This window comes from Oncorhynchus mykiss, chromosome 25, assembly GCF_013265735.2.
Source record: "Oncorhynchus mykiss isolate Arlee chromosome 25, USDA_OmykA_1.1, whole genome shotgun sequence".
Taxonomy (NCBI): domain Eukaryota; kingdom Metazoa; phylum Chordata; class Actinopteri; order Salmoniformes; family Salmonidae; genus Oncorhynchus; species Oncorhynchus mykiss.
The window spans coordinates 31,575,702-31,603,055 of NC_048589.1; the positions used below are offsets into that span (position 1 = coordinate 31,575,702).

The window sequence follows — 27,354 nt, forward strand, 5'->3', positions numbered from 1 at the left end:
TTTGTATGCGTAATAAATCATGGCATTCTAGCTCCATCCTGGTGGCACAGTGGACTAATTCCAAGGATAGAAAACAGAATATCATAAGCTCAAATCTCACTGATGCTCTGTCATCATAAACAAGAAATGTGTTTGCATGATTAATGTATAAGGAAATTAATTGATATCTGTACTTGGAGTTCAAACAAGTTAACCCCCCCAATTGTTTTATTATATATATATATTTTTTTTAAATAATGCACTCTACACACCAAAACCTTGCCAATATAAATATATATTTACTAACGGTATATTTACTGCGTTAGTAAATTGACTCTGGCTATCTATTCCGATTTCAGAGTACTCTGAGTGTGCCAGACCGCGCAATAACGGATCAATTTACTAACGCACATCACCCGAAGAATATGACCGGTGTCAGTAAACGTTGGCAAAAAAAGTAATTAAATTGTTGCCAGCAGCACAGTTACAGTCACTGACACTCTAGATAACATAAAAGCAGTATAACCAGCTCTGCTAGGGTGAGTAAAATGGTCAGAGTGAGGTGTTTTCTCATTTGTGTCTGGAAGTAGCTAGCAAGCTAGCCAACTTTAGCCAGTTAGCTTGGGTGGTTGATTGTCGTTGTGAGATCAGAACACTCAGATCAACCCTACTCCTCATCAACCTTACGGCCAGAGTGCGCTCTGAACGCTCCTAGAGCAAAACGCTCTTAATGTATGAACAGGCAATCTGACAACGCTCTGACGTTACCACCCAGAGTGCACTCTCACACACTGGAGGCAATTTACAAACGCACCCTTAATAAGTCCATGCAGAAGCGTTTGAAAACAAACCCAGGGCCAGTGCCATTGTTGATGCTACAGTATTTGCATTGAAAAAGTGCCCAGCAGTCAGGAAATCAAGTAAATCAAGTAAGTAATCAAGTAAGTGTCTGTAGATAAATTATTAGAATGACAGTAAAACAGTTATACTATGTGTTTGCTGAGTAATTAGATCAAATTCACTACGATTGTGTTTATTTTCCACTTTGATGGGGAATTTTCTGTACAGTTATTTTCGCTCACATTGCTGGTCCCATTGTTTAGAATTATTCCGCAATTAGGCAAAGAGTTATGGGATATTAGAATCCTCTTGTTCTAACCTGTATATTTTAGGTTTGACTTCTTCAAACAACGCACCCTTAAAAAGTATGCTTGATAGCATTCCAACCACACCCACAAACCATAGAAACGGACTATGTTTTTTTTGCTGTGCATTAGACCTTTGTGGTTTGGACAGTCTGCAAACACACCCTTCCAGAGGCGCAACATGTATACACATGGAGATTTTCCGTGGAAAGGTTTCTCTCATCATAACTAAACATTTAATAGATAACTGTAAGAACCTCATATTAGTATTATTCATAATTGTACTGTTTAAAAAAGAAACTCACAAATAAACACATAGAAACCTGTACGCCATTTTGTTGTACATACTTTTAATGCTGGGGGGAAAGTTACTCTGCGGGTGTGGTCTCTCAGAAGCGAGACCGGGAAATAAAGGTGTGGCCTTGTGGGGGGAACCCGTTTATATACGCCCTGACACACAGCTTTCCCTGTCTACTGTATCTCTGCCAACTGAACGGAGCTACTAACAGGTATTTCTTCATTTGGGTCATACACCAGCCAATGCTTTGTATTGTGTATCAGCTGCCTGTACTGTAATCTGGAGAAATTCGTTTTTGTGCATTGTTATACTAATATTAGTTTTAAGGAAGGTTCACGTTGAATTTTACGACAGCTTTTGTGTAGGGAGATAGAGGGCATATTACATAACCAGGAAGAGATTTTAATGTCGGATGGTTAGATATACAGTATCTCACACTGGATATGCAGTATGATATCTTCTGTATCACAGCGCACACCGCTTAAACATGGCATGCCAACGATCCCAAATGGATTCCTACTGCTTAAGTTGATCAGTGGCCTTACAAAACGAGTGAGGACCGGAAAGGTTTTTACAGAAGATAGTACCTGCGATTCACGATTCAACCAGTCTTAGAAAAATATTTGCTATCTAGAACGGTTCTTCGGCTGTCCCCCATAATATAACCCTTTTTAAAGAACCATTGTTTGTGCAAGGTAAAACCCATTTGGGTTCCATGTAAAACCCTTTCGAGTGAGTGTTCTACCTGGAACTAAAAATGTTCTACCTGGGAGAAAAAAAGGGTTCTCCTATGGGGACAGCCAAAGGACCCTTTTGGAACTCGTTTTTCAAAGAGTGCAGTTTTCATGAGGCACTGAACTTTCCACAAAACTGAGCAATATGACTGAATGTTTGCTCTAGGTAGGATAGTATTTTTTCACTCTAAGTCAACTTATCATGTTCCTACCTGTCCTGTTTTCATTTCTACATGTACATTTGAGTCATTAAGCAGATGCTCCTATCCAGAGCTACTTGGTTAGAGCATTCATCTTAAGATCGCTAGGTGAGACAACCGCATACTGTATCACAGTCGTACATCTTTCCTCAATAAAGAAGTTCTAAGCAAAGTCCGCGCTATTAGGAAAATATAAGTGCAATTTTTTTGTAATGCTTTTCTTTTATTACAGCCCCTCTGTTTTCACATTTCTACTCTGTCTGATAGGATAGTAATAGCAGTCAGTACATATCCGGTTAGGAATCTAAATATAGCAGAGAATCATCCCTCCTCATGACCATGACAATTGTTAGTTAGGCCTCATGGTACACAAAGAATCCAGGAAGTAGGCTAATTTTGAATAAATACTTTTAGTTTACTTTTGAAATATGTAATGTGTTCAGAACTATTATATATTATAGGATATTATTATTTTAATTTGTAAAGTGCTTTTCTCAGACCCAAGGTGCACATTGATTTAAAAAAATATATGTATAATAATAAAAACACCAACAACAAAGTTATATACAGGTGTTTCCAGAATACTAGCAGAGGTCCTTGAAAGCTTTTCTGAAAGCACAGTCTTGAGCTGTGCCTTAAAGAAGGACTGAGACTCTGCAGCCCTAATAGTGTCTGGAAGTGCGCTCCACAGTCGCGGAGCAACTGAAAGCCCTGTCACCCGTAGTTTTTAGTCTACTGCAGGGCTGCTAAAGGGAGATGGACCTGGAGGAGCGAAGGGTGTGTGTGGGGCAGGTGGGTAGAATGTCAGACCGGTATTATGGCTTTGTCTGTTGAAATAAACACCTTACCTCCACCAATATCCTGACTCAAATTAGCTCTGGTCTGATGCATATGAAAGAGAATTCCAAATGGGTGTGGTGAGGATAGGGTAGGTGTTCCCCTGATTGATACAGTCTTATGACATGAATGCATTCTTATAATTCTGTACAGAAAACATTACCTACCTGTATGGTTCCACAGAAAAGACTACGGCTAATGTTTGTCATAAACATTTGAGCATACTTTCCTCTCATACTTTCCTCTCATACTTTCCTCTCAAGACCTGTATGGTTTGAAGTCTTTAAAACATACAATAATTTTAACTCCAACATTTCACTCTCCTTTTCAGATACAATGGATGTAAGTAAACACTTTTTCTAATATTCTATCAAATTGCAAGAATGCTTAATACTATAAGAAATAAAGAGCTCACTGTATTTCCCCAGCTAGCACATTTGGTTCCTTGGAAGTTGTGGGAACGTACGTTTCTGGTTTCAGGAAGAAAAAATGTAGCCTGTTCTGGGAACGTTTATTTTTAGATTGCAGGGAGATTATGCAAATGTTTTACTCTGGATCCTTAAGTTTTCCTGTGAGGGTTTATTAACACTCAGAGAATAAAAATTCTAGGTTATTTTGAGTTTTTTTTAATAACTTCCTTAACTGTCACTGAATGTTTCAAGACTTTTAACAACACTGCTAGCTTATTTTGGGGTTTGTTGTTTTGAACGCCAAGCACATGTACATTTAATTTCCTTAGGCATTAATCTTGCAATTTGTTATTGTGACACGGCATCAGTGAGATTCAACCCTATAATTGCCTGTTCTCTATTGATGGATTTATTCCACTGCACCTCCAGAATGGCGCAAGCATGCCATTTTGTTTTTATGCCTACAAAGCTGTTCATTTTAGTCTGTTCAAACAGACCCCATTTCAAAGGAAACAAGCACTCATTAATATCAGGTGTGGCCCGTTAGTGGGCGCAGCAAATGCACCTGATCACACTTAACAAGATAAAGGATAGAGTGAGTTTTTTTTAATGCTGAGAACAGAATGTATATGTCTTTAAATAACTTTAGTAACGTTCAGAGAACGTTCTAATGTTTTCTTGTGGTTTTTATGCAACATTTTCTTAACGTTCTTGGAAGAATTTGAGGACATTACTTTTAAATAAAGAAACCTGTAGGAAACGCTATGCAGAAGTACTGAAATTCCCACTGAAGAACGTTCACTGAACTATTTGAGAACATTTGGGGTGTTGGGGTCACATGGGCCGACGATGTCTCATAAGATGATATATATATTTTTTAAAGGTTTATGTCCCTCCAGTTGAAAAAATGTGTGATAGCAGTGCAGCAATTGTAGCTTTCTGTGTTATCACTCTTTCATTCCTCCATCCCATTCATTTGACCCTATGACAAACCATGTCAGTTTACACCAAATCATTTCTCATGTATGCCCTTTAATCATATATCATTGGAAAGCTTAGATTCACAGCTATCCATCAGACACATTTTCGGAAATGTTCAGGGCCCAGCATCTTAAGTCAAAGTTCATCGTTAGAACCTTCGTAGGAGCATCATTCAATCTCCCAGCTGTTTCCCAAAACCAGTTACTTACCTCAGACGACTCGCAGAACAGCTAAGTGCGTCATTAGATGTTTTAGATTTTTTGCCCATCCGCGTCATTTTATTCACAGATCTCAGCTAAACATAGATCAACTTCTTCGTGCTGTCTGACTGTGACCGCCGATAACTTAAAAATGAAGTTGACTACAAATGCAAAGTTGTCAAAGTGTTTGTAATTGTCACAAACAAGTGAAGGATAAAAAAATATGCTTCAAATGAAAGCAGAGATGACTGCATTTAAATATAAATGGGCTACATGGATGCACTATACAGTGCATTCAGAAAGTATTCATACCTCTTGAATTTTTCCACATTTTGTTGCGTTACATCCTTATTCTAAATAGTTTATTTTCCTCATCAGTCCAAATGTGAGATTTTGGGTTCCAACCTCTGTCTTTGTGAGACGCGAAGTAGGTGAACGGCTGAGCTCCGCATGTGTGGTTCCCACTAAGTAGTTCCCACTGGGGCGGCAGGTAGCCTAGTGGTTAGAGTGTTGGACTCCCAACAAGGTTGCTAGATCAAATCCCTGTGCTGACAAGGTAAAACATCTGTGCCCCTGAACAAGGCAGTTAATCCACTGTTCCTAGGCCCTCATTGAAAATAAGAATTGGTTCTTAAATGACTAGTTAAATAAAAAAAGAAGCATGGAGGTGTGGTGGCGCTTTGCTGGTGACCGCACCACCACACCTCCTCCATGCTTCTTTTTTTTTATTGGTGTCAGTGATTAGATTTCAAAATCAAGGTACACTTAACCAGCAGGGCTACCACAGCATTCTGCAGTGATATGCCATTCCTGCTGCCACCACCATGCTTCACCATAGGGATGGTGCCAGGTTTCCTCCAGACGTGACACTTGGAATTCAGTTCAAGGAGTTCAATCTTGGTTTCATCAGACCAGAGAATCTTGTTTCTCATTGTCTGAGTCCTTTAGGGGCCTTTTGGCAAACTCCAAGCGGGCTGTCATGCCTTTTTATTGAGGAGTGGCTTCCGTCTGGCCACTCGACCATAAAAGCCTGATTGCTGGAGTGCTGCACAGATGGTTGTCCTTCTGCAAGGTTCTCCCATCTCAACAGAGGAACTCTGGAGCTCTGTCAGGGTGCCCATCGGGTTCTTGGTCACCTCCCTGACCAAGGACCTTCTTCCCCGATTGCTGTTTGGCTGGGAGGCTAGCTCTAGGAAGAGTCTTGGTGGTTCCAAACTTCTACCATTTAAGAATGATGGAGGCTGCAGTGCTAGAGGTGTCCCTACAAACCCGTGTTCGATCCCAGGCAGTCTCAAAGCCGTGCACAATTGGCCCAGCATAATTCGTGGAGGGTTTGGCTGGCCGGGATGGCCTTATGCCATTGCGCTCTATCGACTCCTTGTGGCATGCACTCTGACTTTGGTCGCCAGTTTTACGGTGTTTCCTCCGACACATTGGTGCGGCTGGCTTCCAGGTTAAGCAAGCAGTGGGTCAAGAAGCAGTGCGGCTTGGCAGGGTCGTGTTTCGGAGGACACATGACAATCGACCTTCACCTCTCCCAAGTCCGTACGGGAGTAGCAGCGATGAAGACTGTAACTACCAATTGGGGAGAAAAAGGGTTAAAAGTAGTATTATTATTTTTTTTTTTTAATGAATGAATGGAGGCCACTGTTCTTGGGGACCTTCAATGCTGCAGACAATTTTTTTGGTACCCTTCGTCAGGTCTGTGCCTCGACACAATCCTGTCTTGGAGCTCTATGGACAATTCCTTCAACCTCGTGGCTTGGTTTTTGATCAGACATGCCCTGTCAACTGTGGGACCTTTTTATACAGACAGGTGAGTGCCTTTCCAAATCCATGTCCAATCAATTAAATTTATCATAGGTGGACTCCAATAAAGTTGTAGAAACAAGGATGATCAATGGAAACAGGATGCACCTCTATTGCGAGCCTCATAGCAAAGGGTCTGAATAGTTATGTAAATAAGGTATTTTTTTTAAATATACATTTGCCAACATTTCTAAAAACCTGTTTTCACTTTGTCAATATGTTGTGTGTATGTATATATTGTGTGTAGATTAATACATTTTAGAATAAGGCTGTAACGTAACAAAGATTTTGAAAAGGTAAAGGGATCTGAATACTTTCCGAATTCACTGTCAATGTAAATTACAATGTTAATTCATCCTATCATGTAGTAAACAAAAGTGTTAAACAAATCAAAATATATTTTAAGATTCTTCAAAGTAGCCACCCTTTTTGGGCACCTTAACACAATTCTGTGAATAATTTAACATCTGTATATCTGGCACACCTGTCATGTGGTTGTGTATTCTACATCATTCTACATGAACATTTTAAGATATTTCTGGTGTTACTACAATTACATTTCAAACAGGTGTGGTCCAATAAGACCCCATTGAGTAGTTTGGTGGCTATATTGGGAAAAAGGCTTCTGTGGGGTTAATGTGTGAATTCTCTGATGGACCTGTATCTACAGATCCTTTTAATAATCAGGCCTAGATGTGTGTGTGCAATTTGCTGCCTCTTATCAAAGTTAGAATACAAAAACTTAGCTGTCCAATTACATGGAATTCTATGGCTAAGCTTTCAACATTTTAATGTCAATGGCACTTATGGGAGATTTATTTTATTTTTTACAATAGTTGTAGCTGGTCATGTCAGTTGGTTTTATATATAATTTGAAAGGTAATTTCCTTACCTTTCCAAAACACTTTTTTAAAGTGATTTAAATGCATCATGCTTTCCCTTTTTAAAGCCATTTTATACAGGTACATTTGATATCTAACATAAGTCAAAGTTCTGTTGACCTGAACATTTTGAAATTGTCTGCAAGATAGCTGTGAATCTAAGCTTTCCAATTGCACATATATGTATAAGTGAGCAATAACTTGTTGTATGACATTGTTTGTCAGGGGAAAAATGAATGGGATGAAATAAAGAGTGGTAACACTCAGCAAGCTACTGAGTCGTTATTCATGTCATAAGAAGGAATTCCCCTCAACCACGCCCACAAATTGGGGAATACAAACATTCTTTCCCATTGACCCCCCATTGTAAAAGAGCCAACTTCATTGTTCATTTTTTGTTATACAGAAATAATAAAACATGCCAAAAAACTGCTTGTTAACCAAGTAAAAAATCCCGACCTACGGTTCAATGAAACTATGTAGGGAAATAGAGCCTGCGAGAAGAGCCCTGTGGCTTCAGGCTATTCAGCGTGGGAAATGTGGGGACCCGGTGTCCATGTAGGCTACGTGTAGCTACTGTGTGTGGAAAACATGTAATCTCAGGTAAAACCTACTTGTAGCTGTGTAGTCTGTGTTGTTGGTTTTGCTAGCTTAATGTTCCAGTCGGTAGCTAGCACTCACTCACGTGGTTAGCAGCATCATGAAAAGGGGCGTGAGGGAAGCCCTACAATATAAAGTTTTTCTAAGTAGTGAGAAAACAGTTGCGAGGAGGCAATGTGGAAAAGGGATCTTTAGAAATGTTGTACTTTTCTTAAATGTAGTTTTGTAATTGACTAAAACAAGCAGATAACAACAAGAGAATTGCATTTGAAAAATTCAAGTTTTTGAAGTGAGTCAATGGAGCCTAGGTAACCACAGATTGTTTTCCCCCCACAGGTGGGCGGGCCGCAACGTTCTATCTAATACCGACTGGCGTGATTGCTGCACTGCAATCACACATTTTCCATCTCTAGGGACATAGACCTTCAAAAAAAATTAGGAGACATCTTCGGCCCAAGTGAGCCTAATATGGACTAATGTCAAACCAGTTGAACATTCCTAGAACATGACCAAAATTGAAATGAAAGGTAAACATGTTTGAACTTTTAAGACACATTTTGTTAAAGTAATGAAATACCAAGAAAATTGTTATTTTGTCAAGTTCCTTAAATGTGCTGAGAATATGCCAAAGCCAAACTACTATCCTGCACCATTCCCAGAAAGTTGTGGGTAGGTTGTATGCAAAATAACCATAGGACTCCACGCTCTAAGAAACAAATGGTTCTCATAACATTATGTGCTAGCTGGGTCCAGTGAGAAATTAAGCAAGGAGACACATCCACTTGTGCACACTACCTATCCCCTCTCTCACCCTGCTCTGCTTCCCCTCTCTCACCCTGCTCTGCTTCTCCTCTCTCACCCCGCTCTGCTTCCCCTCTCTCACCCCGCTCTGCTTCCCTTCTTTCCCTACAGCTTTCAGATGCTCTGGGTGGTGAACCGGGCTGGCCAAGCCAGAACAACCAGCAGAGTAGTGGGGGCGTGTGGCCTGGTGGGCAACCCAACCAGCCAACATGGCCAGGACAGCCTGGTGGTCAACCGGCTTGGCCTGGACAGCAGCAACCAGGCCAGCCTGGTGGTCAACCGGCTTGGCCTGGACAGCAGCAACCAGGCCAGCCTGGTGGTCAACCGGCTTGGCCTGGACAGCAGCAACCAGGCCAGCCCGCCCCCATGTGGCCTGGACAACAACCAAACCCTTCCCAACCCTCATGGCCCGGACAACCAGGTGGGGGACAGCCCAGTCAGCCGACATGGCCAGGACAGATTAGCCAACCTACTGCACCCGGATGGCCAAGCCCAAGCCCCGGTCCAGGCCCTGCCCAACCAACTGCTCCACAACATAGTTCACTGGTAAGAGAAGACATTCAATCCTGAGGATGTTGGGTATGACTGTTTGAAAAACCATGAGCACGGTTCTGCATGGTTCAGAACTATCTTTGTGACAGATTATCTCTCATGACCTCTACTCAGACATTATTGTAAACCTGTCCTAATGACACTCAACTGGTTTTGGTTGTTTTTATTTGCTGTTTTCAAAAAACTCATTTTATTTCCCCAACAGAAAGTGCCATATGACCTGAACCTGCCAAATGGATGCTACGACAAGATGCTCATTACAATTCGTGGGACAGTTAACCAAAATGCCAAAATGTCAGTATTCACAACAAAATATAGTTTCCGTCCGTGGTAAATTGTGAAGATCTACACTGTAGCTATTTCCACACTTTGATTCTTAGTGTTGCTCAGTTATTTTAGTCTTGTAGCCAGCAGTAGTTACTCAAATGGCATGCCTTTCCTTGATATGTTGCCTGCAAACTTCTTATACCATAACCTAAGTACTAGTCTGTTTGTGCCATCATACCACTCATTGCCACTTGTCATGCCAAATTTCATGTATAGGATGACAAGGAGTTGGAATGATGGCACAAACAGATCTGGGACCTGGCTACTTCTACTGCTACTCCCAATCTAATAAGGACTAAAATCTTATCAAATACAAACGGTTGTTCCTTTGTTCGAAGTGTGTGATGCATAAGTATCCATCTCAGGATGTAAACAGAGACTAATAGAAGTTAGACGAGAGGATCTAGATAATCAAGCTCTGGGTAGTTAACAAATCTAGATTACTGTCAAATGTAAATCAATGAGGCCCCTTTTGAAAGAGGTTGGCAGACAGTAATCCCAATAGAGCATCTTGACATCATTATTTCCAATCCTCACCTGAATACAATTTAACTGATGTAAGGACAATGGGTGAGAATAGAACAAATGATCTGTGATTATTTCAAAACCAGATAATACCAATCACTTTAAAGTCAAGAGTAGACCTACAGTAACTATGGCCACAAACTCAAAAAGCTCACATCACCATGGAAACCGTCGCCGAGTGCTGTTGAGCATGTGGCTCATAGAACACACACACATTCATCACAAAACATAATGCTGTTGTCTGACTTGTAATCGACACTACAAGATAAACGCATTGGTGATGTAATTGTCACAAAATCCAAGGTTTACCACTATGTTATTAGCTTCGTCCCAAATATGTTTGTGCTCTTGAAACACCATTGCTCATTGTCAAGCCAAACAAATAGTTTGAAAATAAAATGAGTCACAAGGAGTTGGTATGAACACTGCTATTATCTCCCTGTAGGTTCACCATCAATCTAACCAAAGGGAATGACATTGCCATGCACTTCAACCCACGCTTTAATGACCAGGGAAAGAAAACGATTGTGCGGAACAGTCAGATAGGCAATACATGGGGAAAAGAGGAGAGGGAGCACAATCACTTCCCCTTCACTCAGGGACAGCCCTTCGAGGTGAGGAATCAATCTTCTGGTTTACTTCATGTCAACCAATCAGAGTTTTAAAAAAAATGATGGCTGGGGTCCATTGGGTATTAGGTTGTGTCCCAAATGGCACCCCCCTATATAGTACATTACTTTTGAACAGAACATGCTTTGGTCAAAAGTAGTGCTCTAAATGGGGAATAGGGTGCCATTTGGAAAATATCTTTAGACACTCCTGTATTAATCTCAAGATATTTTCAGTTGTATGATTTAAAAAAATGTCAAACAAATTAAAAGGTTATTCGTGATCAACAGATCATGTTTTACAATCCATATATTAATTTATATTTCAGTCATATCTTAACACATTCTTTGATTTTGCATAATAATGAGTTTGTGGTCCTGTGTTTTTCCAGATGAAGATCATGTGCACTAACAGTGAGTTCAAGGTGGCAGTGAACAGCTCACACATCCTGGAGTTCAAACACCGCATCCGTGATATCCAATCCATCAAACACCTGGTCATCTATAATGATGTCACCCTCACGTCTGTGGAGATTGACAAACTATAAGATCTAGCAGGGTTGGCTTCAGCCATAGAAATAGAATGACCAGATTAGCCAAAGTCCCTCGGGTTCTATTTTTATGGTTCCAGTGACCTTCCATCATTGAGCTTGAGTCTCAAGCTTTAACCCAGTAGTACTACCATCATATTCTGTACTTCTACTAAGCTGGTATATTCTCTGTGGAAAAATATATTTTCTTAGTCTTTTAATAAGAGGAAAAAGTCAACAACTTAACTTACAAATTCATTGGTTTTAAGTCTGAATAGGTACATACATTTTAATGTAAACCACCTATATCCAATGTTATACTCAAACATATTTTTTTTCATTGACTGATATCGCTTCCTCCAGATACAGTATGCGTTTTTGTGATTTCTTTTTAATTTTTATTGTTGTATAACCTTTCACACTAGGTGGCACAGTTGAGACTTGAATGTTTTAGAACCACAACAAGCCTAGTATTTGCTGTGGCAAAATAAACATTACCTTGGCTACCTATACCACACAGTAGTAGATGAATTTGAGAACACCAATGCATATTACCACTTACCATATAGGCTATTACTTTGCATTAGTGAATGAAGGACCATGTCTGTAAAATCCTGTAAATATACTGTATTTTAAAGCTCTTTCTCAACCCTGCAATCATGAGCAAGTTCACTTGTTAGTGCATGACATCATTACATTACCATCTTTCTGTAGTGTTTCCATAAGCAGTGATTATCTTGTTTCCATTACCAGCCATCAGCGCTTAACATGTGTATTCAGGGAAGAGAGTGTCAATATCTGTGAGTGATATTACGGTTGACAATCATATCTCAAATTAAGTAAATGTGACTATTTACACAAAGACCACATTGACTGAATCCACATGGAATCTTTTCACTGGTAACCACTAAACAAAATATGAGGAGACTTAAACTACAGAGATACCTTTAAATACTATAATTTGATTTATCTTTGATTACTCTCCTGATTAAATAGTTTGAAGTCCCTTTAAAAGAAGTGAACTGTTATTTTAGAGCTTCTGCTGCTGCTGTCTATCATCAAATGTGTTTTTCTCCATTATGTTCTTCTTAAGCAATAAGTTACATCACAATGTGGAAGAGCACATAAAACAAACTTGTTACAGTTGCTCTCATAACAGCCCTCTCTCAATCCATGTTCACAAACTTGTTATTACATTTACAGCCCTCACTGCCCTCCACCAACCCACAGCAATGAGCCCATCGCACTGTTAAGCTCACAAGATGAGACTGACGAGATGCATGTAGACACATGATAAACTTTTCCCCCACCCCAGCCCGGCATGCCTCTGGCTGTTGTCTATAATCTACCAGCCAGACCATGTCTCCTCCTGATAATTACTTCCCCAGCAATAACTGATAACAGTGTGTCAGGTAGACAGGGCAGATCGGTAGGCATGTGTATGTGGGTACACATTCTTAGAAAAAATGGTGCTATCTAGAACCTAAAAGGGTTCTTTGGATGTCCCCATAGGAGAACCCTTTTCAGAACCCTTTTTGGTTCTAGGTAGCGCTCTTTTGGGTTCCATGTAGAACCTTGGAACCAAAACTGTTTTTTACCTGGAACCAAAAAGGGTTTATCTATGGGGACAGCTGAAGAAGCCTTTTGGAACCTTTTTTTCTGAGAGAGAGAGAGAGAGAGAGAGAGAGAGTGTGTGTGTGCAAGTTTGTGTGTCAGGTAGACAGGAACAGACAGAGGGGCCATGGGAAAAAGGTCAGGTGTAGCCAGGCGTGGTGCACATGTTTACAATACTGTAGTGTATGATAATACACAGAGCTCCATGGTACCTATGATTTTGTGGTACTTGGTTGAGATACAACACACACTTTTTTTTTAAAGGCTTCCTTGATGTTGGCACTAGCACAAACACAGAACCATGAATATGGGTCACCAACACAGGAAAAACTGTCTCTTAAAAGAGTTCAAAGCTTGTATGTCTTTAAGATAACAGTCAGCACCTTACCTCTGGTATATGATTCAATGATCAACTATGAAGATGGTTTAAAGCTATGGGTGGGGGGGAAACACTGACAGAGATCACATTCCTCTCTACACTAGGCTACTAAAAGAGGCTGGCACATGCTTAGCTGACTGACACTATTCTGTGTGTTGTGGCTATTGTGGCCTATGGCGGGAAACAAGGGTTACATCCCAAATAACACCCTATTCCCTATATAGCATTTATTTTAATCATACTCCTATACTGTAGGTTCTGGTCAAAAGTAGTGCACCAAAGTGCAATAGGGTGTCATTTGGGATAAACAAAAAGACTCCTTAGTATCATGACGTCAGGTCAGTGATTCATTTTTAATGATGGAAACAGACTACGGACTGAATCTCGATGGAAACTGAAGACAGAAGAGATTGATTATTCAATGACTCTTCTATGCCTACATATAAACTGCTGTGAACTTCATAAAGGTTGGAACTTTGAATTGTTCTCAAATCGCTTTTGCACCTGGTTTATGGTATGGCTTGTAATTGGGATTTCAGAACTCTTATAGTAATATAATATCATTTTGGTCACCTATAATTTTGGTCACCCGTAAATAATAACGCTTTAATCTATTTTAAACATTTCATATTGTCAATTTTTTTTAAATGTGTTTCCTCAAGTAGGCCTATTCCGAAAATGTAAATTACCTATATAAATGATCAATCTTAGTTCAATTCACCGAGTACAGTATTGTCTTTGACGCAATTATTTTGCGCGTGCATGATAGTTTTGCGGACACGTTCATCATTGTTGAAGATGCAAGCACGTCAGAACGCTGAGCGCTATAATATCAAGCAGGGGACGTCGCTCGCTCGCGAATATCTTTTGCAAAACGACTAGCTAGTGTGGGATTGTAAGCAAGAGCGTAGCATCAAATACGGACGAACATTATAACGATTTTACTCCTTATATGATAGTTATGAATACCGTATAATTATAGATACGGTAATAATAAATTATAAGGTCACCGCTGAACACCGAACACTGCGCTGCTTTGCCCAGCAAGTGCTCATAGTAAGGCAGGGGATTGGAGACCTCATCATTTCCGAGTTTTCGCAGCGGCACAGGTCAGTTTGAACGTTTTGCCTTTGCTTTGGTATTCCTCTATATGTGTACAGTTAAATAGCTAGCTAGCTACATTAATTAAATTAACACATTCTAGCTAATATAGTTAAACTGAGTTGACATTCTGCCAACCCAGCACACAAGTAAAAAAAAAAAAAGAAAAGAAAGTTGTATAACTAACTAGCCATTAGCAATGCTAACGCTAGCTAGCAGCGTTAACGTGCCTGGAAAGTCGAGGTGGGTGGAGTGGAGATGGACACTGATGGGTCCGTTTAAACACTCGCTTAGATTGCACTGCAATTCATTTGAATCTGATAAGGTAATTGGTTAGTTAAATATTTGGCCACACAAAGTTAACCAGCGTTAGCTTGCTAACGTTATGGACTTATTTTGTACGGAATGTGTTAGCGTGTACCTAGCATTAACGTTACGCCACATAACTAACTGCTAACGTTAGTACCTTGACTATGATGTTGCTTTCCTCAAACCTTCGCTGCATGGGTGGATAAGGCCTTTTCAAATCGAACAAACGTTTATCAACGTTACTATCTCGTTTTGTGGAAATGTAACGAGCTAATTTTAAACTATAAATTAACAATGTAGGTAACAATGTCGTTGTGGCTGGCAACTTTTTCCCCCCCACAGTAGTTTAGCAAAAGAGCTGACTGAGCTAGCGCTTCGGCATAACACAACAAGCTCACGCGTTTGTTATCCTATTGACAAGAAAACAACACGCATGGTCGTTACTAAATCTAAACATTGTCACTTATCTAAAAGCTAGCAATCTTACCAAGTGGCTAACGTTACGTTGTGTATGAATAGTTTGTGTAGCGGTGTTGACTGTGTCGCTAACAGCTACTTTTCTTATTATGAATGTATTAACATGGATAATCCAATTATTAATGTTAGGTGCTCTGATATGTACAAGGGTAAATTATTGCCTGTCCTTTGGATGAACTATAAACTAGGCGCATACACTGAGAAAATCAGAGATGGATGGGACTTGGAGCAGTCCCTTTCCTTGACCAGACATACAGTCCCAGAAACCTCATTGCACATCCCTTAGCCCTGAAACAAAATAGTTGCATTCAACACTTAGCTGTGCATTTACAAAACATGATTGTTCATTTAAAGTGGTCATTGTCTTTACTGATTGAAGAGAACTCTCAGCTTTGTCCAAAGTGTAAAACAACCTTTCCTTACTTTAGCCTTGGATTACTTCCATCTTGATTGTAGATGGCCTAGCCTTAGAACCTTCCGGAGTGTGTTAGTTTAAATTATGAGCGTCTTTAAATGTCAGCTAAATGACGTAGCACGAGAAGCACTGCAGATATTGCAATGAGCAAGACTTCGTTCAGTCACACATGGTATCTGTGCAAGGATTCACATCATGCTCTTACAATGTGATAGCCACGGGACTAAAACAGCAGACGTTTAGCCTGGCTAGTTTTTGCTGAAATGGGCCCACCGTGCTGTTTACTTTGTGCATCAATGTCATATCACTGACTCTACCTTTAATGTCCCATCTTAATATGAGTGAACCTTGATTTTGGTTGTGCTTAAAGACCTCCTCCAGTGATAAAAAAAAAAAAAAAAAAAACTTTTACTGTTGAAAAGCAGTAAAAGTTCCACTTGTGCTATGTTGACATGTCTGGACCACCTATTGAGACATGTCTTTTGTTAGGTTAATCAGGTGTTAAATGAAGTTAGGAGACTGGAGTGCAACATTAAGTAATTCACTTCCCATTAAACAGTGATTGGCTTAAAATAACATTCTTTTGAGGAAGTAAACCACTGCATGTTGTGAGGTGCTGAAGGTTATTGCACACAGCACACACATACTCTTGTTTGTCTTGCAAATAAACGTTTAGCCCACACTTTGTACTTAGACCTGGCCTGTGATTAACAAGTCAATTGTCTGTGAGAGGCGCTGATGGATTCCATGGGTCTGTTTTTGCCATGGGATTTATCTTTAACAATATTGTAAGTTGTGCTTGTTGTATAATAAAATGCACTTCTGTTTAGTCTTTTTCTTGCTACGTATTCATATGGTGGCACTCTATTCAACGTACTAGTTCTCCAAAGTGTTTCTAATCAATGTTAGGCTGTTCCTCATTTTGTTGGTAGTGGTTTGTGCTGATACACTAGGCTAAGTGCCTGATCCACTTATGGTATTGAGTGGTTGATTTAATTGTACAGTCGGAGAAGGTTTTGGCACTCCCATGGAACTGAAGCAGATGTTTATGGGTGGATCTTGTCTCCATTGATTTTAATATTGAACACCTCCCAACTACTGTAAGACCTTATGGACAGTACATGCCACCATGATTGTCAGCTGTGCGAAGTAGATCACCTGCTGGGTGTCAACAAAAGGTACAGATTCAACATGTATAATTGTTGGGAAATGACGGCCAATGTTCTGTGGTCAGAGGGGATAGGATGGTCACCCTCTGCATTTAATCATTTGTCGGTCTGGTGTGTTTTCTCTCTTAGCCAATTAATCCATCAGAACCCCTTAACTGTCTAACAATCATCTCACGTGTAGGCCTAGGCCCAAATTGTGCAATGATGCATTTACAATCTTACTTAACTGGGAGAAATAGTTTGACTCCAGGATCTGACATTAACAATGGCCCGCTGGCCTGGGGTCAGTAAAAACGTGTTGGGCCAGTGGATCTAGTCAGTCACTGACCCAACAGGGCCACTAACTTTCCCGCAAAATTTGCATTCCAGTTCAACATTTACCTGCTCTGTTGCAGTCTGCCATTGAAAACCATTGAAGACTAGACAACACGTGGAAAAGTAATGCTATTTGTATTTGGTCAATATGTTTGGTGGTTAAAGCACCGTCATGCTCCCCGGGAGTCAGAATTTCTCATTCTCGAGCTGTACATAAGTTGATGTGTTCACATGGCAGCTGTCCAGAGCAAAAAGAAGAGCTCATCAACCCACTCGTTCAGCTTATTTATTTTAGGGAAAGTGATTTCTAAAAGGAAATATTCAATAGTGAACATGCTGGCTACTGTTGATAGTATGTAAAAAGAAATCTACAAGTTGCCTAGCATTTGTCTTGGATAGCCTACTGTACCCAGATCGATATCTTTTTTGGGGCAATGTCCTATTTTAAAAATTGTAATCTTAAAATGACTGGCTATTATACAAACACATGTATGTAATTAACACAAAGCAGTTCTAAAGAGTAGACTGATGTCTCACATTGTTAATTGATATTAAACAGCTTTTTAATACTTACCATAATAACCAAATGTAAGCTATTACCAGCTGAATATAGAGAGAAAGCTTGCCAATAGGCTCTGTATGACCCCAATATCTGGGCCAGTAGGGATTCCATTCGGGACAGTGAGAAAAGTTTACGTTGAATCCTGGACTCTACAATACATAATGAAAACAAGCACTCAGCTTCAGCGTTGTCAATTAAGATCGACAGAAATGTTCATGGCTTGTATCCATATCCTTTTTTGGGGCATTGAGCAACAGTTGCCGTGTAGCTTAGACATTTGTGTGCACATTTGGTGAGTCTCTTTTCGTCAAGCCCAGGCCCTGCGACCTACCTTTTTTATGAACAAATGATGAGAACCCCTTTTAGTGTAGTCTGAAATACCTTTACCACCTGTTGGGGTGAATTTGCCTATCCGTCCCACCAAGGCACCCAGACAACTGGACAGCTCAGTGTCAAAAACATATTTGTCCACTCTATTAAGACTTGCGTAGCAGGAGAAAGACGTGTTCAACCATGTCTCTAAAGTGCGGGCATTTTGGTCACATATGCTCCTAAATATTTTGCTTTGCGACTTGGAATTTTAATTTAGGAGCACCAGTGCACCTAGAAAAAAATTCATCCATTTAATTGTTGTAATCAATCATTTTATTTGTCATGTCCAGATTACAGCAGGTATAAAAGCTGCAGCTAAATGCTTGGGCGCTAGCTACCTATTAAAGGAAGAATTAGTATGCCTAGTAATAGCCTGGTATGTAAACAATAGGATATACAGTATAGTTAATGAACAATAGGATATACAGAATGGATAATAAATGTGCTATAAGTATGACTGGATTTAGAAAATATAAAGTGGTTAGTGTCTCGGTCAGTTGAATATATAGTAGAACACCAGCTGTGCTGGGTGGTAGTGTTTTAGGTCTCTAAGACGCAGATTTGTGACTGTGGTGGTTGCACCATTACTACAGAGAAAACGGCTCGTCTCTAACCCAAACCATTCAGCCGTTACCAGCACTACGTTTTTTTTCTCCTTCTATTGCACATTGGCGCTGCAGCTGGATGCATCTCCATTGGCATGCCGCGTTTTTACATTCATAAACCATGTCGTGGCCCCCTGACACCTCATGTTACCTCATTAGCTGGCTTGCTAACAACCTGGTAACTTTACCAGTCTAAACATTTGGGAGCACCGAAAGAATGGTAAAGGGATAACTTCATGAGCTCAATGATCATAGCAGTGAATGAATGACAGATTTGCACGTCTTCACACACAAACTTGATGTTCATAAAAGAGACCGTTTACAATTTTTTATATAATGCATCTCAACAGGAAACTGTGCTTTTACACAATGTAACGCTGTAATATTCCACAAATTACTTTGTACTTTCAATGACTGGTATTTGTATTGGCATTTTAGCTTGTATAATAAACAGTCTTTACAGTTTCTTGGGCACAACATGTGCTTTAACAGTAGATAGAATGCATAGACCAAATAAAGGCTGTATCAATATTTTCTGGTGCTGCTAAATTTGATCATAAGCTTTATTTTATTTACAGCCCTGTGTTCAACACAGTTTTTCCTACCTGACAAAACAAGCTGTTGATTGGAGTGGGTGAGGAGGGCCAGACCTGCGAGTGTAACAGGTTATGACAAGCCTTTGTGTTTTTTTAGATACGTGGCTTTTAATCCTGTCCTGTTCTGTTCCCACTGCTTTCTCTCTCGCTCTGCGTTGGCTTGTCTTTGCTCTTAGCCTTCCACCTGCCTGAGCCCCAATAATTCACCCTTGAGAACTTGAGAAAAGCTGAGGTGTTTGTTTTCTACTTCTTGGCCATACTACTTGTAAACAACAATTGAAAGACACATTTTGTAGTACAAAAGAGGTTGTCTTTGGCTGTTTGAATTGTCACCTTGCCTGTCCTTTTTACATGTTATATTCAGCCTGGCCTGTTGAATGCTCATACAGCATCCAGTGTGTTTGCCTTGTGCTGTGAGCACGTTTCCTACATGCTCATTGTCCCTCAGTGCATTCCAGCATTGGTCTTTTTCACACTGATTCATTTGGGTCAATGCTAAAGTTGGAGGCATGCTGCTTTGATGTTAGGCTACACAATTGCCACAAAGACATGGAAGAGAATGCCTGTGTTTTGGGACATACAGAAACACTATGGTAATTGTACTGTAATAAAGAAAAAGCTCAGTTTAAGTAGGAGAACTGAATGGTGTGTGACAAAGGTTTGAAACATGCTTTGACATTAGGCTACACAATTGCCACAAAGACATACAGACAGACCAACTGTATGGTGGGCTTCCAGATTACTGTAGTACAAGAAAGGCTATAGCATAGAACTGTGAATCATTAAATGCTGTGCGACTGTCTCAAAGGGCCAGATAGGAAGGAATTCACTAAGCCAAAAGAAACAGGGATGGTCGTTGTTTGTACAAGGTGTGTTGATAGCCTATATCCAGTTTCTCAGTGGAAAAAAAATAAAAGTTGCCCAGTCTTGACGTAACGCAACTGGTTTGCTCTGTCTTGTAGCGTAGGTCATGTCCGTATCCTCTGCCTGTAACTCGGCAGCATATGTTTCCCATTCCCCTGATGAGTTTCTATCCAATGGGCAGGGTGAGATAGATGAGGCTGTTGCCATTCCTGGTCTGGTGGTGTCAGAGCTGAAGCCTTGTGCTTGGCAATGGAGGGAATACACAGACACTTTAGGCTCTGGAAAGCTAGCTACTCATAGGCCCTTCACAGGCCCTCCTGAAGTAATTACTGAATCGCTGTGAACTTCTTAGTAGAGGTGTGGAATTCAAGACCTGTTAGGTAAGAGGTCCTCTGTTTCTGTGGGCATATGTATGCCTGCAATGGTGTTATTCATAGGCTGCATGTGTAACTAGAGCATTGACATTGAAATAGAAATCTACTCTATGTTGAAAAGCCTAATCATAAAAAAATATGGATATTCTTGTTTGAGCTTTTGAGGAGATCTGATTTTATAGTAGTCAAATTGTGTGTTGGTTTACCTAATATTTCCCTATTTTTAGACGGACCTTACTGAGCTAATGGCTTTATTGGCCCAGGCCCCAGCTAACATGTAGCAACTGATCAACAATAGGTTAAGTTAATGGGTTGTTGCCAGCTGAAGTCTTGAGATTATTTCTGAGTCTGTATGCTATGACATACTCATGCTGCTGAGAGAGAGAACCCCCAAATCAAAGGTCTTGTGTGCCATGTTACTCTTCCGACAGGACAGCACTTGTGTTACAAATGCTGTGCAGCACACTAACTCAGTATGTGGAATGTTGAGAGTATCATGGATGTCTCTGTACTTAGCCTGGATGGAACACATAACAGATCCTTGCACAACTGTTACTGGTCAGTCAGTGATCAGGATGCTCTATTCAATGGAGTCACGAGCAGTGAAATGTTGGTTGAACTTCTTTCTTTACGAGGTGTTTTGGTTATGATAGATTGATACTAAGAGTAGGAAAGCGCTGATTTGTTAGTGGTCCAAATATATTAAACGAAAGCAGCTTTCTCTCTGGTTGTTTTCTGATTTTATAGTTGGGGCTTGATGTTTCAGTGTTTTGGATGTACTGTCCTGTACACCACTAGATTAGAAAATCGCCTCAAAAGGTATTTCAACAGCGCTCGTCCACAAGTGCTTGGGTATGGAAATAGCTTTGTATACGAATTACAGGCAGTCAGGCAGCCGCACCCCTCTTCCCGGGTGTGTTTTAAAGTGCTATTGTATTTGTATGGAAAACCCCAGTAGGTTCAGGTGAAGGAAGTGCCTTATGAAAGGAGAGGGCAGCCATGCATTTATGGGAAAGGCTACGTGGCTGACGTGCAAACCTATATTTAATTTCCAAATTGGTTAAAATTGGGTTTGGTTAATGTTAGGGTTAGCCTAATGTAAGGGTCAGTTTTAGATTTGGCTAGTTGGGCTGTCAATTGGATCCTGGTCAGAAAAGTCTCCTTAAAGCATCGACAGAGAATACGTAGACTGGACCGACGGCAATGTGGTTTTGTCACACAAAAAATACGCTCCGGCATTTGACGCCGTTTTCTTCTACCTTTTGAGTCTCAGCGACTGCTCAGATAATAAACCAAACTACATCTCAACCTTATAGAATCCCCCCAAATATGTTGTTTTGAGGTGATAATGTTACTTTAGGCTAAAACAGATATGTGCCTTTTTTTCTTCTCTGTGACTAAAAGGGATGACATTCTATTTGTAGCTGATATGCGAGTGAATACATTGAATCAGCATATCAAATTAGGATAATGTTGTAGTTTACACTGGCAAGTATAAGAATATTTGCTAGGGCATATTTCATTTTAAATTGGATTATTTCACAAGGCGATGTAAGAAGCTAAAGCTTGCAGTGTTTAGTCAACTTCCTAGCAAGGGAGGACACTACTTTTGCTTTCACCACAAATGAGAAGACAACAAGAGAACCCCAAAATGTATTTTGTTTAGAAGTAATAACTAGTGATTACAGGCTATTGTGAAATGTTTGAACCTGCTGTAGCCAACTAGCTTGTCATGTGACTTTTTCTCTGACCAAACATGTTCTATTTTTAGCCGCTATGGGAATCAACACACAAGCAGCATATCAAACTGGGAAAATAAGTATATTTGACGGGGCATATCTTTTTTACATTTTTATACATCAGATTTATTTCACATGGAGATGTGGCAAGCTAAAAAGGCTAGCTAGATTGCAATGTTTTTAGCCAGGCTGCCAGCAAGCTATTCCCCCCGCCCCCTTGTAAATGGGACCGGCGAGGATATCATGTTACCAAAAGATGTCCGCTACTCCAAAAATCCAACTCCTCCCACATAGGCTTGTGTGGTATCCAGATACCGTCCTTCTCTCATCTCAGGATTTACGGTATTACTTACCGGCATAGCATACAAGAAAACACCAAATGCTAACAAAATTAGCACAAACTAATAGTGAAATCACAAATGCTATTAGCTAAATGCTAACAAGCGAAAACCGATTTAAGTATAGCTAGTAGTTACCAAATCTCATTTTCGGTGAGTGTGGACATTTTCCATCTAAAGTGAATGAGACATATTGTGCAAATTAACAAAGTCGTGACACTACTGCTCCTTCAGAAAAAATGTATGTGTACCATGAGCAGAGGAGAGAAGAACGGAGGAGGGGAAAACACTAGTAAGAAGCACAGGGAAAAATGGCAACTGTACAGAACTAAAGAGCTCTAACAGAAACCCCATTATTAGATACACTGTAATACAAAAGTATGTGGACACCGCTTCAAATTAGTGGATTTGGCTATTTCAGCCAGACCCTTTGCTGACCGGTGTATAAAATAGAGCACACTGCCATGCAATCGCCATGGACAAACAGTGGCAGTAGAATGGCCTTACTGAAGAGCTCCGTGACTTTCAATGTGGCACTGTCATAGGATGCCATCTTTCCAACAAGTCAGTTTGTAAAATTTCAGTCAGGCTAGAGCTGCCCTAGTCAACTGTGAAGTGGAAATGTCTAGGGGCAACAACGGCTCATCTGCGACGTGGTAAACCACACAAGCTCACAGAATGGGACCGCTGAAGCATGTAGTGTAAAAATTCTGTCGTTGGTTGCAACACTGCCTCTGGAAGCAATGTCAGCACAATAACTGTTCATCAGGAGCTTCATGAAATGGGTTTCCATAGCTGAGCAGCCACACACAAGCCTAAGATCACCATGCACAATGCCAAGCTGCCATTGGACTCTGGAGCAGTTCTCTGGAGTGATGATTCACATTTCACCATCTGGCAGTACGACAGACAAATCTGGGTTTGGCAGATGCCAGGAGAACGCTACCTGCCCCAATGCATAGTGCGAACTGTAAAGTTGGGTGGAGGAGGAATAATGATCTGGGGCTGTTTTTCATGGTTTGGGCTAGGCCCCTTAGTTCCAGTGAAGGGAAATCTTTACGCTACAGCATACAATCACATTCTAGACGAGTCTGTGCTTCCAACTTTATGGCAAGAGTTTGAGGAAGGCCCTTTCCTGTTTCAGCATGACAATACCGCAGTGCACAAAGTGAGGTCTGAGTAGAAGTAAGTCCCCGCAGCAATGTTCCAACATCTAGTAGAAAGCCTTCCCAAAAGAGTGGAGGCTGTTATAGCAGCTAAGGGGGGGCAACTCCATATTAATGCCCATGATTTAGGAATGAGATGTTTGATGAGCAGGGGTCCATACTTTTGGTCATGTAGTGTATCTAATGGCAAACATTTAGTAGCGACTTGCATACAAGTGTAACTTCATCACCTCATGTGTGCAGCAAAGCAGACTGCTGATACATATAGAACACTATGGATTTACCAGCTACCGCTTTCTCCCGTTGTGCTATTTACAAACAAACACGTGACTGGCTCAACTGTTCTGGGGAACTACGGTAAGCTTCATAATGTGAAATGAACACAATCTGCTTTATCTCCTAACGTATTGCACAAGTTGACTGCAGGTATTTAAAGTAGCTACACATATTAATATGTATTGGGACAAACTTCAAATGCTTTGGACTGTATTGAAAAACCATCTTGTGGCTTTTTCCAAATGCCCCGGTATACCGCTCAAGCCTACACGCATTTACGTAGGTCAATGGAGTGGAGCTTGTAACTTTTTAGTGTCTCCCTGTGTCCATAGGGACATGCTGCTGCAGCAGGATCAGAATGTGGCCAGTCTGAGCTCCTTCTGCTGCTGACATAGGAGATTCTGCTCTTCTCTGTGGGCTTCGGTGTCATTCAGGGTGTCCTTTTTCCCCTTTGGTCTTGTCCCAGTTATGGGACTGGTGCGTTGGCTTGGCTCAGTAGGGTGTTTGTGTGTATTTATAGAGTGTGTAGGCCTACTTGTGTATGCGGGGGCACATGTTGCATAAGTTGAGTGGAGTAGCAGGAGAGAATCTGACACCTACCCAACATAATCAGGAGTCAGTGGAGAGGAGACCCGTTCTCTCTACAAAACTATTGATTATCCGTATATAGACATAAGAGAGTCCTGGCAGCCAATTGGCTGCAATGCTTTATTTCCTCCTAGACAGCAACACGTGTCTAAGTGGAGAAGCTGGGGCCCAGCTCTGTGGTGGCCAATGACAGCTGTTTAGGTGAAGCTTTCTCTTTAACCACGTGCTGCAATGCTGTGCTGTATGGGGAAGGTTGGGAAGAATTTCAGTTAGCACTTTACTAGCTTTAGGTTAACTCCTGTGCATGCATACATACACCCACATACTCTAGTCTACACTGGTGCTGTGCCCTAGGCATGCAGGCCACAGGGCAATGGGCAACAGAGAAACGTTGAGTTGCAAGGATTCTAGCTAAATAGAAAACGCCTCTTCAGGAACCATGTAAGTTAGTCTCTCTCTCTCAAATAGTGTCTCTCTCTCTTGCTCAGTGAAATGACAATAGGCCTAGTTCCAGTTTAATTTATTCTGGGTTGTAAATTCTGTATCAATCCAATTATATTTTGATTGAGCATTTTAAGCATAGTGTGGTGTTATCAAGTTCTGTTGTTGGCCCGCTCCCAGAAAGTGGCTTAGAGTAGAAGTGCTAATTTAAGGATCATGTCTTATTCATTATGCTTTTAAAAGGCAAAACTGAGCTTAGATTTTCACTCCTACTCTGAGAAACCTGCAAGCATATTTGCAAGCATATCGCTAAACCCGCAATAACATCTGCTAAATACGTGTATGTGACCAATAAAACAAAGGTCATTTGATTTACTTAGCCTAGTAGTTTGGTCACAAACCACAACTGACAAAATGAGGAAAAACCTAACGTTGAGTAGAAGCACTTCGGAGAACTAGTTAGAGTACAACCATATGAATACGCAGCAAGAGCAATGCTCAACAGAATCATTTATTATACAACAATCACAATTCAGAATGTTGTTCGACAAGAAGCTTTGTCAATTAGCTCATTGGTCTTCATCATCCAACACGTTGTGGGGACTGCACCGTATGAAAAGTTTAACTACAAATTAGCAAACTGCTGTAACACTTTTTGAAAAGCCGACTTCCGTCAAGGCAAAAACAGCCTTTGAATCCATCAGCTCCTCTCGCAGACAATTGACTTGTTAATCACAGGCCAGTCCTAAGTACAAAGTTTGGGCTAAAAGTGTATTTGCAAGACGAGTATAATCATGTCATGTGCAATAACCTTTAGCACCTCCACAAGCAGCAGCGGTTTACTTCCTCAAAAACCTGTCATTTTAAGCCAATCAGTTTAATGGGAGGTGGTGAACTTAATGTCACTCACTCAGTCTCTTTCTCGCCTCATTTAACAGCTGATTTACACAACAAAATGGGTGGTTCAGGGAAATTCATGACATGGCACAAGTGGTGGGAGCTGGCCTTTCCGATGACATCACGACTTCCTATCAGACCAATTCCTTGAAGTTTGCAGTTGTCTAAACACTAGTTTGTTTAAAATATATTTGTTTCCCTTAGTGTGTGTACTTCACTGTATTTATACTTGAGATCGCTTTTCAACAGTAAAAATTAAAAACGTTGGATCTTTAAAGTCCTACTCTGTCTCCCTTTCACCTCAAATTTTTTGGGTACCTTTTTTTTTTAACCCCTTTTTCGTGATATCCAAGTAGTAGTTAGTCTTTTCCCATCGCTGCAACTCCCGTACGTACTCTGGAGAGGCGAAGGTCGGGAACCATGCGTCCTCCGAAACACGACCCCCGCCAAGCCGCACTGCTTTTTGACACACTGCTCGCTTAACCCGGAAGCCAGCCACACCAATGTGTCGGTGGAAACGCCGTACAGCTGGCGACTGAAGGCCGCATGCATGCGCCTGGCCCGCCACAAGTAGTCGCTCGAGTGAGGTGGGACAAGGACATCAGCCGTCCAAACCCTCCCCTAACCCAGGCGATACTGGGCCAATTGTGTGTCGGCCTCGTGTCTCCTACTCGCTGCAGGCTGCGACACAGCCTGGGTGTGTCGTGACTCTGTAGTGACTCCTAGCACTGCAGTCTGGGAACTTTCAATAAAATCCCTGGTTTTCAGAAATCCACAATTGAGAATTCTGTATTTCCTGCTTGTCCCCCCCACCCTTTGTCCTAAATTGTTTGTCTGTGCACGGCGAGTGATTCTGTGTGTCTGACTGAAAAATGAGGTCATTTAATGTTTTCTCAATAGTAGGCCTGCACCCTACAGTCATGGCAAAGTTTTGAATGACACAAATATTAATTTTCAAGTCTGCTGCCTCGGTTTGTATGATGGCAATTTGCATATACTCCAGACTGTTATGAAGTGATCAGATGAATTGCAAAGTCCCTCTTTGCCATGCAAATTAACTGAAACCCCCAAAAACATTTCCACTGCATTTCAGCCCTGCCACAAAAGGACCAGCTGACATGTCAGTGATTCTCTCGTTAACACAGGTGTGAGTGTTGACGAGGACAAGGCTGGAGATCACTCTGTCATGCTGATTGAGTTTGAATAACAGACTGGAAGCTTGGAATCATTGTTCTTCCTCTGTCAACCATGGTTACCTGCAAGGAAACACGTGCCATCGTCATTGCTTTGCACAAAAAGGGCTTCACAGGCAAGGATATTGCTGCCAATAAGATTGCACC

At 40.9% G+C, this 27,354-nt stretch overlaps 2 protein-coding genes across 10 annotated transcripts in view; both read left to right on the plus strand.

Moving 5' to 3' along the window:
• Nucleotides 1–781: 781 nt before the first annotated feature.
• LOC110505796 (galectin-5) lies at nucleotides 782–11,931 on the plus strand. Of its 4 annotated transcripts, none has more exons than XM_021585238.2 (7): nucleotides 1,494–1,633; nucleotides 3,525–3,535; nucleotides 8,987–9,182; nucleotides 9,228–9,421; nucleotides 9,633–9,721; nucleotides 10,725–10,893; nucleotides 11,280–11,931. In XM_021585238.2, the coding sequence occupies exons 2-7, from the start codon at nucleotides 3,530–3,532 to the stop codon at nucleotides 11,433–11,435; spliced, it is 810 nt and encodes a 269-aa protein (XP_021440913.2). In that variant the 5' UTR covers nucleotides 1,494–1,633; nucleotides 3,525–3,529; the 3' UTR covers nucleotides 11,436–11,931. The 4 variants fall into 4 exon arrangements, with proteins under 4 accessions (XP_036818928.1, XP_021440913.2, XP_036818929.1 ...); XM_036963034.1 differs by having other exon boundaries at nucleotides 8,987–9,101; nucleotides 9,147–9,421; XM_036963033.1 differs by lacking the exon at nucleotides 1,494–1,633 and adding an exon at nucleotides 782–908 and having other exon boundaries at nucleotides 8,987–9,421.
• Nucleotides 11,932–14,187: 2,256 nt separating this feature from the next.
• LOC110505797 (F-box only protein 34) overlaps nucleotides 14,188–27,354 on the plus strand; it is a 28,637-nt gene continuing 15,470 nt past the window's right edge. The window contains exon 1 of one of the 6 annotated variants that reach the window (XR_002470872.2): nucleotides 14,188–14,519. The gene's annotated coding sequence lies outside the window, so the exon portion shown is untranslated. Of the gene's footprint in view, nucleotides 14,520–14,681; nucleotides 14,837–19,377; nucleotides 19,401–20,462; nucleotides 20,576–24,935; nucleotides 25,118–27,354 lie in introns of those variants that run through there. The other 5 variants (XM_021585239.2, XM_021585243.2, XM_036963032.1 and 2 more) reach the window with 5 other exon arrangements.

Coding starts and splice junctions, on each gene's coding strand:
- LOC110505796 (XM_036963033.1), top strand. Junction 9,722..10,724: donor GTTAACCAAAATGCCAAAAT/GTCAGTATTCAC, acceptor ATCTCCCTGTAG/GTTCACCATCAATCTAACCA. Junction 10,894..11,279: donor CTCAGGGACAGCCCTTCGAG/GTGAGGAATCAA, acceptor GTGTTTTTCCAG/ATGAAGATCATGTGCACTAA.